Source organism: Triturus cristatus, chromosome 4_2 (assembly GCF_964204655.1).
Source record: "Triturus cristatus chromosome 4_2, aTriCri1.1, whole genome shotgun sequence".
Taxonomy (NCBI): Eukaryota; Metazoa; Chordata; class Amphibia; order Caudata; family Salamandridae; genus Triturus; species Triturus cristatus.
This window is the reverse complement of record NC_140586.1, coordinates 702,468,248-702,484,646: the sequence shown is the minus strand read 5'-3', so window position 1 is coordinate 702,484,646 and position 16,399 is coordinate 702,468,248. Positions and strand designations below refer to the sequence as shown.

Sequence of the window (16,399 nt, the reverse complement as noted above, 5' to 3'; positions counted from 1 at the left end):
TAAAGGCTTTTAATTAACCCCTTCCATGCTGCGCAGATTCCGCCGCTGTGCTGACGGAATCTTGCGCGGGCGTGGTCATGACGGAACGGTTCCGTCATGAGCACAGCTCAACCGTGGCTCATGACGGAACCGTTCCGTCATGAGCACCGAAGGGGTTAAGGAACCATACATACAAGATTGAACAGCATTAACATTAGGGCAAACAAATTACATTAACTGCAGACCGTGCCCTTCCCTGATCCATAATGTGGTACTGCAAACTGGCAGCCAAAGGGTTTGTGCTGCAGGAGGTTGGGCCTACTTGTCCCTAGGACAAAATACACATGAAAACTTGACCCCAAACAATATGTCCTGGGCATCGGACTATAGGAATTCCACGTCCCTGCTTTGTTTTATTCCTGTGTATGAATATATATATGTGTGGAAATAATATCTCCATCTTTTTTTTCTTCTGGGTCAGCAAATGCTCACCTGCATGCTCCTACAGTAGTTGTCTTCCCCCTCCAGGAGCCCCACCACTAACTAATGCGTTAGTAGAAATAATACATTTTCTGTTCTAAAAAGAATGTCCTCCTTTTATTATTTTTATAGCCATGTTTTAAAATTCTATACGTAGCTTCTGACTTTGCCCTCTTTCTTCCACCAGGTTGTCAGTAAAACAAGACCAGACAAAAGATTTAACTAAAATTGCATTTTTCTGCTTTTCAATACAATGAGTGAAGATACCGCAGCACCTATGTCACCTGTTGACGCAAAAGCAATTCATCTAATGTTTCTTTCAACGCTTTGGGGAATGCAACTATGGGTCACATTTATTTCAGGTAGGTTGCAAACCTCTGCTACACTATAAAAATGTTGTTGGATAGAGGAATAGCCAATAATATTCCTATATAAAAATGGCTATGCATGTAATTGGTCTCCTGGGATCATACAATATCTACACACACTTTGACATATACAGACGAATATACCTGCATCTACCCAAACACACAGTCCTTCAGATATTAATACGCCTCAATGCCACAGACATTAGTAAGCCTTTGTGGCATCAGACATTGATAAGCATCAAAGGCAAGAAGTTGTAATGAACCTCCTTGGCCCTAGGCAGTAATGAACCCCAATGTCCACAACGCGTTGTGGCACAGACAGCAAAGAGAGTCAACAGCCTCATGCAGCGATGAATCTCAGTGGATCAATGCAATAATTGTCACTATTGTCTCCTAGCATCGTTGACCCCATGCAGTCACAAGCATTAATGGTCCCAGGAAGCAATGTTCTCCGCTTAACGAAAGGAAATTGTAATCATCAATGATCCAGGGTAGTGATGAGCATTTGTGGTCTCAGTCGGTAATGAGGATCAAAGGCCCCTGGTAGAAATAAAGATTAAAATTGGGCCCTGATGTTCATGTGCATTGCCATTAGCCCCAGACACTAATGCGTCTCAATGGACCCAGGAAGCTATGAGCTAAAAGGCCACAGTCATTAATGAGGTTTATTCGGCCTTTAATAAATGTTTAGCTAGAATGCAGTGTACAGAAGATCTCTTATGACTTAGGTAGAGGGGCTGACGCTTGCAGCCTGCCGCTATTTTCTTATTGTGAGCATTAAATACTCTTTTTTGCCTGTCTTTAAGCTGATGTTTGCAGCCTCCTACTATTGCTTTAAAGCATACTTGACACCTCGTTATAGATGTAAGCCCCATTTACACTTATAGAGTATTATGGTAGAAAACAATTATATTTTTATGCTGATAATTAGCTTAATGATTCCAGCCTAGAGTTTGAGACATAGACAATTGAGTAACTGATTGTTATAGTTTATATGAAGGACACCAGCTTCAACTGTACCTGCTGTCCTTCGTTTGATTACTGTTTGTTTATATCTTTCCTTGCACCCCTTGTCTACACACATTGATCACCACATCATCTGCAATGTATGTTTTTTTCACCATACCAATGTGTTTCAATTGTGAACTATGTTGAGTAAAAATTTATATTTTTATATGATAGGTCTATGAATTTTATAGATCTCCATGAACATTTTGAATGAATGAATTAAAAAAAAATATTGTTTACGTTTCTTTAAAACCCTTATGCAATAAATAGGTGATAAATATACTATATAAGTTATACAGTAAAACAGCTACATAAACTCTTGTTGTTATCAGAGTAAAACTATGATTAACTTGGAGAAATTCAAATGTTAAAATTAATTATTAGTATGATGTTTCTTGAACCACTACCATCCCTTTAGTAAAACCTTCCCCGTTTAACACAGACTATGCTCGTCTCCCAGAGCTTGATGGATAGGCTTAAAAATGTAGCAGCAAAACCCACACTTTTTGCGTTGGTGCCCTTGAAGCTGAATAAAGTTGCTTTTGAAATTGTTTTAATACCGGCTGTACCGAATATGGGTATTTCATTTGAGCATCAAGCAAACCTTGGCACAGAGTATATGTTCAATAGATTCCTTGGTTGAGTTACAAATCCTGCACAAGTTGTTTTCAGAAGTATCATGCTTCCAGGACCCATCGAACTGCTTATAAGGTAGGTAGGTTAAAAAGTCTAAAGCGCAAAACGAGCTTCTTAAACCATGTATTCAAGGCATGGTTGTCTTCTTAAGGAGTAGTATTCCACTGGGTAACTGTAAGTTTTGTAATTTATAGCTGTACTGGTATCCAAAGTACAGTACGCTATTTTTATTTCATATTTTACCAGCAACATCCATGACATTCTGGTCATGGATGTTAAATTAGCGAATGTTGGTTAATTATATTTTAACAGGAGCTTGGTGATACTATGTTTAAACAACTGAATGTCAGGATCTTGTCTAGCCTCCTCATTCCTGATGCAGGATTTTAACGTGGAAGCCCATGCCAATTTGCACTCAATTGAATCATTAATTTGATTATTATGAAACAGGATTATCATCGGAGTAGGAACTAGCTCCTGGCCTGAGGCGATGTTTTGGCGTAGAATTCCTTAGATTTACCAATATCTTAATACTGTTCAAAAAAATCCATTCTATTTTTTCTAATATGTTGAGATGTAAATTAAGTGATTCATACAAAATAAATGGGACAATGTTTGTCTTTGCTACAAGTAGTGAAGGGCCAATGATCCCTCCCAAGAGTTAGCTGCAAACCTTTTTATCACTCAGAATGTACTTGAGGATTTGATGCTTCCATTTTCTGTGAAGATTCCAGTTTAAGTTTAAGTCTTTATCGATAATGACTCCAAGATATGTGTAGTGATGAAATTACTCTAACTCGATGCTGCCAATGGTCCAGTTAATCTTGGTGTTTGTTTTCCAAATGGCTTCAGCTTAGTGTAGTTGCTGTTTATTTGCAAGTTATTTTCAACATTGAAAGCATGTACTAATGCCAATTGCTGTCTGTTGTAAACCTGCCTCGGTAGTTGACATGATTACCAGATCATCAGTGTTGGACTTGGCCCTTTTTCCCGAAATTTTTCGCTTTTATGGGAAACCGCATGTTACGTGAATGCATGTGAAATGCAATGATTGAATGTGTGCAGACTGAGTTTCCCCATTTTAAACATGTAACTTAAAATGGATGCCAGAGCTGTGTGGTTGCGCCGTTTGACTGAGCTGGGTTGACAGTCTAGGCGTTATTTCCCAGCAGCCCCGGCTTTTGGAGGGAAGCCTGGCACCCAGGGTGCTCTACCCCTCCCCATAGGCCAGTTAGAGCCAGTTTCCCCAGATGCTTCTAGAAGCTTCTGGCACTGGCTGGAAGCTGGGGTGAGGGGCGTCTAAAGGGAGGAGCTGGGTTGCCATGCAGTCAGTCAGAGGGTGGACCTGGGAGAGAGGGGACCTGCTGCCAGGGGTTACCGCCACATGGGCCTGTGTGCTGGGCCCTGAGCCTACCTACCCCCCCCCTACTGTCCACAGGGCGAGGGAAAGATATAGTTGGGGCAACGCAAACCTGGAGAAGCCCTCGCAGGAGTTTTAGGCGGTAGGATCAGTCAGGGACCTATGCCTCTGAAGGTGACAGGGTTGAGGCACTGCCCTTTAAGTGAGTGAGGGATCCTGAACTACCCACTGATCTGGCCCGGCGAGAGGAGAATCCAGGGACGACAGGCAGAGACTGAGTAGTCCGCCTGCAGCCACCAACGCAACTTCCCCCCCCTCAAGAAACCCTCAATCAAGGGGCAGGGACCAGAGAACGCTATCTACAAGCTCCCTGGAAGGAGAGCGCTATTTACAAGCCCCTGGAAGGAGAGCGCTATTTACAAGCCCCTGGAAGGAGAGCGCTATTTACAAGCCCCTGGAAGGAGAGCGCTATTTACAAGCCCCTGGAAGGAGAGCGCTAGGTTTGGTGAGCGCTATCTTGGAAGTGACTGTGCACTGCCCCTAACGCTGGTGGGACCGTCTAGCGCCTGCGAAGCGCTACACCTCGTGGCCCAAAGGAGGTGAGGAGCGTGTGGCCAGGGAGAGCTGGGCGCTGAAAGACACATCGGGAGCCTACCCCGTGTGCCAGCCTACTGGGGAGCCCACCCCGCGTGATATCGCCGTCGGCGCGAGTACCCACTGCCTCGGCGCTTATTCCTTACATCGGGAGCCTACCCCGCGTGTGTGCCACCTTGGAAGATTTCATCACAACATCGGGAGCCTACCCCGTGTGTGTGCCGCCATGCGGTGCCTGTGTTTGTACCAGCGGGAGCCCACCCCGTGGACATGATGCCGACTCCACGGGAGCCTACCCCGTATTGACGTTCCCCTTAGAAACGGGAGCCTACCCCGTATTGTCCCCGCGAAGAGAAACTGACTGAAATCACCGCCGCGACCCAAGGTAGTGTTTGAGGCCGCCGCACTGCCTGCGGCGACCCGGAAGGGTTGTGGATCGCCGGGCGGGGGCGGAGCCGAAGCCGGAAGGGATTGCCCAGTCGAGCGGGGCTCCCGGGAAGCGGGGAGAGCCCCGCGTGAAGCCTGCCCTGCACTGAGCCTCGCCGGCTCAAGAACGAAGTCCCGGGTCCCAGGAGGGGGCCCGGGCGAAGTTGGAGGACGCGCTGATGTGGTCGGGGCTCTCCTACTCTGAAGAGAGCCCCGCGTTTTCAGGGTGAAGGCGAAGCGTGCTCACCGGAAACCCTCGAGCGCCCAGGAGGCGGGCAGAAGAGGCCGAGAGCCACACCGGAGCAGGCAGAAGAGTCCTGGTGAGTGGGGCCACTGAGGAGTGGGGGGAGTGTCGGGGCACGTTGCCGGTGCTCGCCCCCAGGGTCCGTATTCTTCCGTGGGGCCGTGGTCCGCGCTTGCCTTGGTGGGGAGGGGCGAAGTCGGAGCACATAGTCGGTGCCCGCCCCGGTGAATGCCCGGAGGGCCCCGTGGGGCCCATACTTACTGTAGGGACAGCCCCTGCCTTCCAGGTCCTGGCAGGGACCTCCACCTCGCCGGAACTGGCTGGACTCGGTACAGCTGCCCCGACTGGCAGTGGGCAGCTGCCACGTGTGCCTAATCGGCCCGGGGAGCTCTTCAGTAAGCCGGTGAGGAGGAATATAATGACGAGTGATAGGGGGTGAATTCGGGGTACATTGCCGGTGCCCGCCCCCAGTGTCCCTTCCTCCTCACAACCTTGGATGCCCTGACCTACTGGAATTCCGGGGACTATAATTAAATGCATTTCTGGCCTAATGTTATGCTATGTGCAGCGCCAGATTTACAGGCCATGTTTGAAGCGCTATTGATTGGCAAGAAGCAGCGCTATGTTCATATGTCCTGGTTTTAAGGCGCTATTGAATTGATATGGGCAGCGCTAGGGTAAATGCCTGATTTAAAATGCGATTCAATTGCCCCGGGCAGCGCTATGTTTAGTTGCCATGCCCTGCGCGCTAAGGCCTTGTTTTACGCGCTAGTTTCAGATGCCAGGGTTTGATGTATTGATGCTCTACCTAACCTAATTTCCTGCTTCAGGGGATGCCCAGGACGGTCATGTTTATTGTGATGCTGTGAGGTTTCCGTTACAGGTGTTCCGGCCTAATGTCTCACGTCATGCCCTGATGTATTTTATTGCAGGATTAATGTGGATGGATGGGAGCTTTATTTCTCACGTACAATTATTTTATCTGTAAATCGCAATGATTACGGCAGGGGCCCGATTGGCCCTGCCCTGTACATAATCCCTCCCTGTAAATTGGAACCGAGCGCCAGTTGGCGCAGTGTAGAGATTACCTGACACCTAGTGGTTTTGACAATACAAAAGTTATTTCTACCTAAACTGGTGTAGTGTCTCTTTTTGTAGTGTGCCTTGTGTGTCGCCTGTGTGTACTGCGTGGATGCTTTGCACATTTCCTCCGGAGTTTGGCCCGCCCGCTTTGCACCACGCTACCCGTTTCCAACAATCAGCATAAGAACAGTATGGAATTTTAGTGCAAGCTAGTTTTGGAGCATCACCCTTCGTCTTCTGAAGAATGTCTGAGAAGTTAAATATATAAAGACTGAAGTAGAGTGGTCAAAATGCAGCCTTGTTTCAGGCCATTATGTGTGTATATTTTGGAAGGCATTCCTCTGCCGTCTGACAGTTCGACTCTCATGTATTCCTATGGAGTTCTGTAACAAGAAGTAGAAATTCTGGGTCTATGCCCCATGATTGTACATTAACTGTGTTGGTTAGCAATTATCCACACCATCATTCTTATCATTTATTTTATTGTAATACATGGGTTCCCGATGTGCTACTGGTCTTCCCTCCCTTCCTACTTACCTCAGTAGACTGTGCACTAATGAGGCTCAGTTGCTTAAGCAGTAGTGAACATTAATGGTCACAGACCGTAATGAGCCATAGTTGCGTTTTACAGTCAGAGACTTCATGAATTTCTGCACTGTAGAGCCTCAATGGCCCCAAGCAATAATGTCCTGGAACTAATGGTCCTCAGTGGCCCCAGGCGTTAATGAGATTCAGTAGACCTAGGTAGCAATGAGCCTCAGTTGCGCCAAACAGTAACGAACATCAGTGGTCCCGGGCAGAAATGTACCTCATCAGCCCCATGCAGTAACAATTATCCCTCGCCCCAGGCATTAATGTCCTCCATATAAGTGAGAGGAGCACAGCTCTTAAAGATGTAGAGAAAGGGTGCCAGTCAATCTGAGTGTGCTGGTGAAGAGTTGTGCTGCATTCCGAGCCTCTCTATAGCTGTGAATTATTATCATGAGGATGTAGCTGGTTGTTGGTCTGCACTATAAGAACACAGCAACATGGGGCGTGCAATACCAGTTTTTAACAAAATTGCACTGACTGCAGAGCATACTCTAATTTGGGAAGTCAATTTAGTGCATAATCTTCCGATAGCAGAGCTCAGATACACATTGTTGATTGCTGCTCCTTGTTTGCATCTTATACACTAACTCAGGGTCACTGTGAGCACAGAGCCTGAGTTGCAGCCTATCTAATTGTGCGTTCAACTGGGCTGCCAGGGTTCATTCTTGTTTTTGCCGTTATCGAATGCCAGAGACTGCCACCAATAAGACAAGCATGGCATGAATGGGAAAAAGTGCCCTTCTCGCTATATGCAGTAATTCCTGCAAGAAACCATGAGAAAAAGACAAAACATAAGTAGCATCTAAAACTGAGAGCACAATCAGAATCTGAGTCAAATACTATGTTAAATATCTAAAGTATAATACAGAAAAAACGGACAAGGGAAAAACGAATGTCAACTAAAACAGTTGTAGAGTTGGAGTAGAGGGAAGAAAATGCCAAAAATACAGAAAAGACAGTAATACTTTAGTCCCATTGGAAACTAGCCCAGACCCTTTAAAATGTTAACCAAGAACATGGGCCTCTGGCCTTGGCTAGGGCAAGCTCCATTTTTTGTACACTTGTCTGAGTAAGGCCCAGACGTCATTAGCGCTTGGGCTTGTGCTATTAATTCAAGCTCAGGCTATACATAAGTGGGCACATGCTATAACAATTGAAGTTAATAATCTCTTGTGACTGACCATGTCACGTATGGCCCCCAAGATTATTTCCCTCTCAGTAAGTTGAACACTATGACCATGAAGTAGTGCAAGTATGGAAGATACATTTAGAAAATGTTAGCATCAGCATTAATCAGTGATATAGGGTGCTACGAGCCCCTTTCCTCTACTGGTTTCCCCTTTTTAGGGTATACCCCGATGTTAGTAATACTCCAAGATGCAGGGGCATCGGCCCCATTAATGATGTCAATAAATAATTGAGTGAAGACAGGTGCCAAGATGTCCTTAAAGATTTTGTAAAATTCGAGCGGAATAGTGTCTTCACCGACCGCCTTGCCTGGGGGTAGAGAGCTAATTGCATCCTCAACCTCACCCAGCTCTATGTCCTTCTGTAAAAATGTGGACTCAAAAAGGTCGAGAGTCGGTAATACACGCTCCTATATATAATTTAGAACAGTATGTTTATTAAAAGGAGCTGACTCACAATATACATTGGCATAGAATAGTCTAAACTGTTCGACTATATCCTGTGGTCGAGTATAAGACAGACCGTCTTCCCCTTTTATCAGTTTCATGTAAGATCTGGCCCTCTGATCAGCGATCTGAGCAGCTAGCAAGCGGCTAACTCTCTCTCGGTACTCATATTGCATAGTTTTATACTTGTGGTAGTTGGTGGGGACTTAATCAATTAACCCTCTGTTCAGCTTGGCTCTAACTTCTAGAAGCCGAAGCTATATTAATTGTTCCGATGCATCCCCTGCTGCGAAAGCTCTTGCATGTTGTCGTTTCAAATCTAAATAAACCCTATGCTCATGCTCTGCCTCCCAGGTAACCTGACGATTCTGTGCTAGAATATACTGGAGAGTGGCCCCTCTAACGTAAGCCTTCATACAGTCCCATACCGTTGAAGTAGAAGCAGTGCTCCTATTATTTTCAAAGTATTGCCCAAGTATTCCTCGAATATATGCCTGAAAGTCTAAATTGCTAAGTAGATGCCTGGGAAATAAAAAAGACCGGAAAGGTTCTCTATCCACCAGATGAATCTGCAGAGTTAACATCGCTGTATTGTGATCAGTTGTGATTTTGGGTCAAACCTCTATAGGTGCCTTTTCCAACAAAGTTCTATTTGTAAAAATCATGTTGAGTCATGAGTACTGTTTATGTGGGGGTGAATAGTATGTATAACCTGGGAGTGCTGGACACAATCTCCTCTAGGCGTCATCCAGTTGATATATGTAGAGAAGTTCAAGAATGGCTGCCCTCTTCCTAACCAGTCTAGCTCGAGTTTTGGTATTAGTGGTATCAATCTTATTATCAATAATGCAGTTAAAGTCCCCCATCACTATCAGATCCCCTGCCCACTCCAGTAGTTCTGAACTTAAGTAGTAAAAAACATCGGGTCAGTCGGTATTGGGACCGTATACCACGCAAATCATGGTCTTACGCCCTGAGACCAATAGCTGAGCTATTGCCCATCTCCCCTTAGAATCGGCTAGTGTGCGGAAAACTGCCGCCTTAAGGTTCTTAGATTTCAATATGACGACCTCTCGAATAGAGATCGCCTGTGATGTACAAACAAGTGTATCAAAGCCAAGTTGTTTTAGCTGAGATCTATCTTTGTATAAGCAAGGTGAGTCTCAGTAAGGCCCAGTATATGGGGTTTAAACACACGGAGTTCCTCCCCAACTAATCGCGCTTTCTGGCCTGGTTCAGCCCCGCGACGTTCCAAAACATATATTTTAAGTCAGGCATTAAATAAATTCCATGAGCTCAATTCAATTGTCTCCCCCCTTATTCCATCTTCCTTTTCCTTCTTGCTCTACCAGTGAGTTTCTAGCTAAAATGTGGCTAATTAACCCGCTCCCTCTCCATCCCCCTCCCCTCCACCGCTCCAGCAGATTGTCACGGAGCTGCTATCTACCATCGCCAGCCTACCACCAACCCTTGCTAAACCCCGCGTGCCTACGTAAAGGAATCATCCCCTTCCACTGCTGTCGTTGACTGACAGCCTTGAAGGAACGCCCCTCCCCCCAGACCTCAAAACCCCCCACCACCAACTTCCCCCACCAATATGTATGAAAAGTGTCCCCAAAAAAAGGAGGAGTATATATCTCCTAGTGCCCTACGCATGCCTCCTTCACTTATAGAATCAGCTACTGGTATCAGACTGCACTTTGCTAATGTCTGTTTGGCATCTTGTTCAGTATAGAAAAAGTGTGAATGTCCATCTTTAGTAACCTTGAAATAGACTGGCTCCTGCAAGAAGACTTGTGAGCAGACTGCCTTGAAGGGATCCATTAAATAACGCAGCTTCCAGTGTTTGTCCATAGTGGATTTACACAGATCAGAGCGTACAAACATGGAGATTGAGTCCCTCTTGACTGGAGTAGAGGCGCGAGCTTTCACATAAATAGCTTGACGTAGCAAGAAATTGCCCAAGTACACCAGTATAGGCCTTGAAAAAGATGACTTGGCTTGATTCCCTTGAGAGAGAACCAAAGGTAGTCGGTGTGCCCGTTGTACCTGTGTATCCATTTTCTAGATCCTCGACTTTCACCTGCAGGAACGCTAGCTGGGTCTCTTGAGTTTTAGTCATTCTCACAGTGGGAGTATTAGCCTCTTCCACAGCAGCGACTCGTTCTTGTATGTCGTTAACTTCTGAGGATAACAGGGCAACCTTGGTGGTGACGTCTGTCAATGCTTGTTTAATTTCCCTGCTGTCTGTTTTGGCTTGAGAGTAATATTCCTGGGCCTTTGCTCTCTGCGTGACTAGAGCCAGCAGAATTGTGGACAGATAGGATTCCTCACCATCGGCCAAAATCAGTCCCTTTGCAGAGTTGACGAGTTCAGTTGGTCCTAGAGATGGAGATAAATAACTAGAGACAGGTGCCGGAGATAAAGATAAGGAATTAGAAGATCCACTGTTAGCTCTGCCTGGATTCCCATCCGAATTTTCCAACTGAATTGGCGGAGCGACAGGATTAGAGTAGGACTGAGGTACCAGTGGCGAATCTTCAACTTCAGCTGCAGCAGACTCCATATTGCCAGAATTAGACAGTCGTGAGATGATGGCTTTAACATCCCCCTTTGAGGCCACCCATTTGCGCAGGGGACTAATGCCAGGACCAGCCATTGTACTACTTGAAGCAGAGTCCTTGAGTCGTCCCAGTGCGGCAGTGACTTGAGGTTTGACTCAACCACGGCCCTTATACCTCCCTTAGCTGCTCTAGTAGTTTCAGGCCCCGTCGCCCTGGCGCCTTTCTCCCCCGGTGGGATACGGATTTTTGAGGTGCTAAGCTCTGCTGCCTCACTTGTCAGGTCAGTTTTTTTGCTGAGCGATGGGGTCCACCTGGAGACAAGTCTGTGTGTCTGTAATAAAATGGATGGAGTCAGAGTGGCCAATACCTGAAGCAGTATCAGTCTGAAAGTCAGCAGTTCCTGGGCTAAACTGTTGCTGGGACCCTGGTTCAAGTGTAGCAACAATTCGAAAAATTACCATCACCCGAGCCCTGACTGCTCATACAGGGTTGCATATGCATTTGCGTCTGTAACGGTATTTGTGAAGATACACCAGGTGCATTGGAAAATGGTACAGACAAGCCACAGGAGCCAGGGGGACCAACTTTAGAATCACAGCAGGCCACTTTTCCCGAAGTGATATCTTTACCCACACTAATTTCACCATAGCCGTCAAGGAAGAACCATTTGCCCTGCTGTTCCCTTGCTGGTCCAGGGCCAGAGATGATGATCCTATAGCCGGGCAGGCGAGAGGGCATTCCATCTGGCCCCAGCCCTCCTGAACAGCCGAAATCAGCACCTCTGCCATTTCAAAATCCGGAAGGGAGGTCTCTAATCCACAGGACCGGAGCAAGCCTGCTGCCTTACCGAAATCTAGCAGCTGAAGAATCGTTTTTTAGGTCTCGCCTAGCTATTGCGTTTACGCAATCACTATGCGAGACTGTAGTAAGAGGGGCATTTCAAAGTGCTCCCAAAAGTGGATTGCATGGCGAGCACGCGCACAATCACGTGCATCGTGCCGCCATGCAATCCGTTTGGGAAGCGCTTCAGCCCACTGGCGCGTGCACGTGTAGCCACAGCCTCGGCATCATACTTCAAAGGGTCCGCTCCCCCGCCTGGAATGCGCTTCCCCGCCCCCGCCACAGCATGCCGAGAGATTGTTTCCTCATGGCGCCTCTCACAACTGTCCCTCCCCCACCACAAGGCTAGTCTCACGGACGCATTGCCATCCATCGATTTCACTTTCATGCCCTTGTTCTCTTTGCCTTTCAGCACACAGCCCGCCCTCCCCCCTCCGTGTTTTCTTGCAGCTTTGCCCAGATCTGAGTCTCAAACAACCAAAATAATAAGTTTGCCCTGCACGCTTTCTGCGCCTACAAAGTTAACATATGCCACGCTCATTCCCTTTTCATCCTTCTAAGGTCGATAAAATTAGCTCCATTAATTCTGCATCTAAGGATTTAAATAACCATATGTTTTCTTGCAACTTTAGGCACTTCACACACACAGCCCCACTGCTCACACACACAGGCATCAAGGCAGCAACAGAATGCTCTGAGCCCCACCAGTGTTTGCCACACACACATGCCTCTCGCTTCTCATGTTTTCTTCCAGATTTGGCCCGTGTTCTCTTTGCCTTTCAGCACTCAGCTTCCCCGTAACCACCATTTAACTAACATCCTGCCACACTCATTCCATTTTCATCCTCGCTTTCACTTTCATGCCCGTGTTCTCTTTGCCTTTCAGCACACAGCTTCTCCGTAGCCACCATTTAACGACCATCCTGCCACACTCATTCCATTTTCATCCTCGCTTTCACTTTCATGCCCGTGTTCTCTTTGCCTTTCAGCACACAGCTTCTCCGTAGCCACCATTTAACGACCATCCTGCCACACTCATTCCATTTTCATCCTCGCTTTCACTTTCATGCCCGTGTTCTCTTTGCCTTTCAGCACACAGCTTCTCCGTAGCCACCATTTAACGACCATCCTGCTGTAAACACCATTTAACTACCATCCTTTTAGTTAAAATAAAAGAATTGCCTCTAAGGGTTTAAGGAACCATAGAAATACAAGGCAAGGCAGCAACAGAACGTTCTGAGCCCCACCAGTGTTTGCCACACACACATGCCTCTCGCCTATCTCTCCCCCCTCCGTGTTTTCTTGCAGCTTTGCCCAGATCTGAGTCTCAAACAACCAAAATAATAAGTTTGCCCAGCACGCTTTCTGCGCTTACAAAGTTAACATATGCTGCACTCATTCCCTTTTCATCCTTCTGAGGTCGATAACATTAGCTCCATTAATTTTGCGTCTAAGGATTTAAATAACCATATGTTTTCTTGCAACTTTAGGCACTTCACACACACAGCCCCACTGCTCACACACACAGGCACTGATCACACGCACCCCTGCGTCTCAAACAACCCAAAACCCCAAAAATAGTTTACCCTGCACGCTTTCTGCGTTTACAAACTTAACATAGGCCGCGCTCATTCCCTTTTCATCCTTCTAAGGTCGATAACATGAGCTCCATTAATTCTGCATCTAACAATTTAAGTTACCATATGTTTTTTTGCAGCTTTGCCCAGATCTATATGTCACGCGCGCCAACAGTGTTTGCCACACACACATGCCTCTCGCCTATCTCTCAACCGCCCTCCCCCCGCCGTGTTTGCCCAGATCTCAAACAACCAAAATAATAAGTTTACCCTGCACGCTTTCTGCGATTACAAACTTAACGATTGCCATTATAATTTACATTAACTTTTATTTAAGTATTAATTATTTGCAAAAATTAAAAGCCATTGTTATTTGTAATATCAATACATCTAAGTCACGTAAATACAACACATATTGCATTACAAATGCTATAGATGTCACATTTGCAACAGTTAAAACTATTGACATTGTACATGAGAAATCTAGTAATTTCAATATTTTCAATACCAACACATAAATAAAAAATTTGTCAATTTACAATACAAAAAGCTCAAACTTTCCTAATGCGAGACCTATTGCATTGCAAATGCTTGTCCTAACTTGGAGCCGGAGTTAGGCGCCACACCTGGAGAAGCCACCGAGTCCTCAGTCCCACTGACATCAGCCTCAACATGCCCCCTCCCTGGGGCAGAAGTTCCGATTCTTGAAGCCGGAAGCACCTCGGCACGGCCGCGTCCCTTCGAGGCTGCAACTCGCTGTGGTGCCATTCCTTTAGCTGACGCCGCCGCCAGAGACCGGTCTCCGTCTGGGGCCAGAGTGGCATTCCAAGGATCAGAGAGCAGCGGCAGTCGCAGCAAAAACCCCTGAGCTGCTCGACTTGCAAAAAAGTGGGTCGGTGCGTTTAATGACCCGATCCGACACATCAAGCCGCCAAACTCCAGGTACCAGCAGACACTATATCGTAGCTTATTGCCTTAAGTGTGAGGGGCGAAGGGGCATGCTTATTCCCAAGACTTAAAACTGAACTACTAGGGTAGTAATTTCCATGGATATCGTTTTTGAAACACAATTTTATTGAATTTTCATATTTCTTAATACATTCATATCCCATAATTTGGCAATGGAGTATATAGTGTTGAAATAGCAATCTGTTATACAATTGAGGCAACTAGGTAATGAGTTAAAATATAGTGTCTTATATATAATGGCCACCAATGAAATAACAGACCATGTAAGGTAGGATTTTGGATCATTCGGTTAGATAAAACAGCCGAATATAGTAGGATGCATATTCAGTTAGTGGTCTATAACTTGATACAATACAACTAAAAGAAGAATAACTACCCCTCACCCCCCCAGTTCACCGAAGTCCTGAATGTTTATAACTGTAACAACAGATTGTACTCGTTTTTGTAAAAACAAAGAAACATAAAAGCATAGACGTTCGTAATTCCCTAGGCAAAAGCAAGCAATAATATATCATTATACAGACTGAGTCGGATGCGCTATTAGGGATATGGAAGGTGTGAGCGGATTAGACCTATCCGGGGATGCCGGAGGGGACAAGGGGTCAATAGCTTTGAATGCCTCCAACAACTGATCCCATTCCATAGAAATAGGGATCCTATGCAGACCACAGAATTCTTCCTGCCAAATAATCACACTCTCTGTAGTACCCCAACGTTTCCTTTCTGTGCACCAGGAAAGTGGTGTAGGAGAGAAGGGGATTTCCATCTCATGGTGATGGCACGTTTCGCCAGCAATTCTGCCAAGTCCGCAAATCTAAACTGGACCTTCTGCCCCTTTGGGCGTCTATGAAGTTCCAACAGACAACTATCTGTCGTCCAGACATCCGTGCCAGTAACTTCTTGCATTCTATAACTGGCTGTGCGCCAGAACACTCTCAGTCACGGGCATCCCCATAACATATGAAGCAGGTCCGCATCGGCCTCCTGACACCTAGGACAAGAGAGTTGCGCTTCCATGGATATAGTTTGTCGTCAAATGTGGGGTAATCGCTGGGAGCGTCGAGGTCCACGGGTACAGCTATGGGAGGCGTCCTCTAAAGCGGAGTCAATCCGCCCTCTTCATTTCCCAGCAAGTCAATCCATATGGGCAGTAATTCCAAAGAAAGCCAGTACCCAATATCTCATAACTGGCAATTACTAGCAATCAGTGGCTGATGAATGAGGGCTGATCGCTAAGTGACAGGCTCTTACAAAAAACAGTGACTGAGTGAGCTGGCCTTTCAACATACTCTTTTTGTACATGCCAGTAATTTACCATAAATTGGACAAGTTCCGTTCATTCACATCTAGAAAAACGTTGTACGTTCTTAGGAGCAAGAATAGTGCTGGATAGTTTTTCAGCTGGCAAAGGAGTGATGTATATGTCAATCCAGCTTCTATGTGAAAATAAGGCAGGCAATTTTACAAAGTAGGGGCCAGATTTATTAAGCATTCGAAGTGTTTTAAATACCCCAACTCGACATTTGAAACCATTAAAATGATTTGTCTTATGTACTAATCCCATTTTAAGAGTCCGAAGAGTTTTTCTGACACCTTCAATGGGATTCTGAATAGATACTGATTTGGCATCTAGAAGGGGTGTGTTGAAGGTTTATCTTCCAAATAGCAAATTGGTATCTTATGTATCAATGATTTGAGATTAAAATATGGTCCCAAAACTTTGATATTTTACCAATAACTCAAAAGAGATGGCAATGCATTAGCGCTTCAGGAGCCCTTCCTCTTTGTAAATGTTCATAAATAGTTTGTTGAAGGGCATGCAGTGGTCTAGGAAAAAATTACCTGCTCTTAAGAAAATAAAATACTTTCCTAATGGCAGTCACAGACATGGTGGCCTGCTGGTGAAGCAAGTTACCATCCATATGATGGCCTCCATTCGTACTGAGCCGCAATGTGCAACCTTCCCCATCAATATTCATGAGTTAAGTTGGATTGCGACCCACCTTGATTCAGATTTGTAAGAACTGACCTATTAATACATAGGGT

General features: G+C 45.8%; 1 protein-coding gene across 2 annotated transcripts in view; it reads left to right on the top strand.

Moving 5' to 3' along the window:
- The first annotated feature begins 658 nt into the window (after positions 1 to 658).
- Positions 659 to 16,399, top strand: part of LOC146834925 (transmembrane protein 205-like) — a 216,135-nt gene continuing 200,394 nt past the window's right edge. The window contains exon 1 of one of the 2 annotated variants that reach the window (XM_085602543.1): positions 659 to 821. In XM_085602543.1, the coding sequence (XP_085458669.1) occupies positions 713 to 821 (109 nt within the window). In that variant the 5' untranslated portion in view covers positions 659 to 712. The remainder of the gene's footprint in view (positions 822 to 16,399) is intronic. The other variant, XR_014960670.1, reaches the window with a different exon arrangement.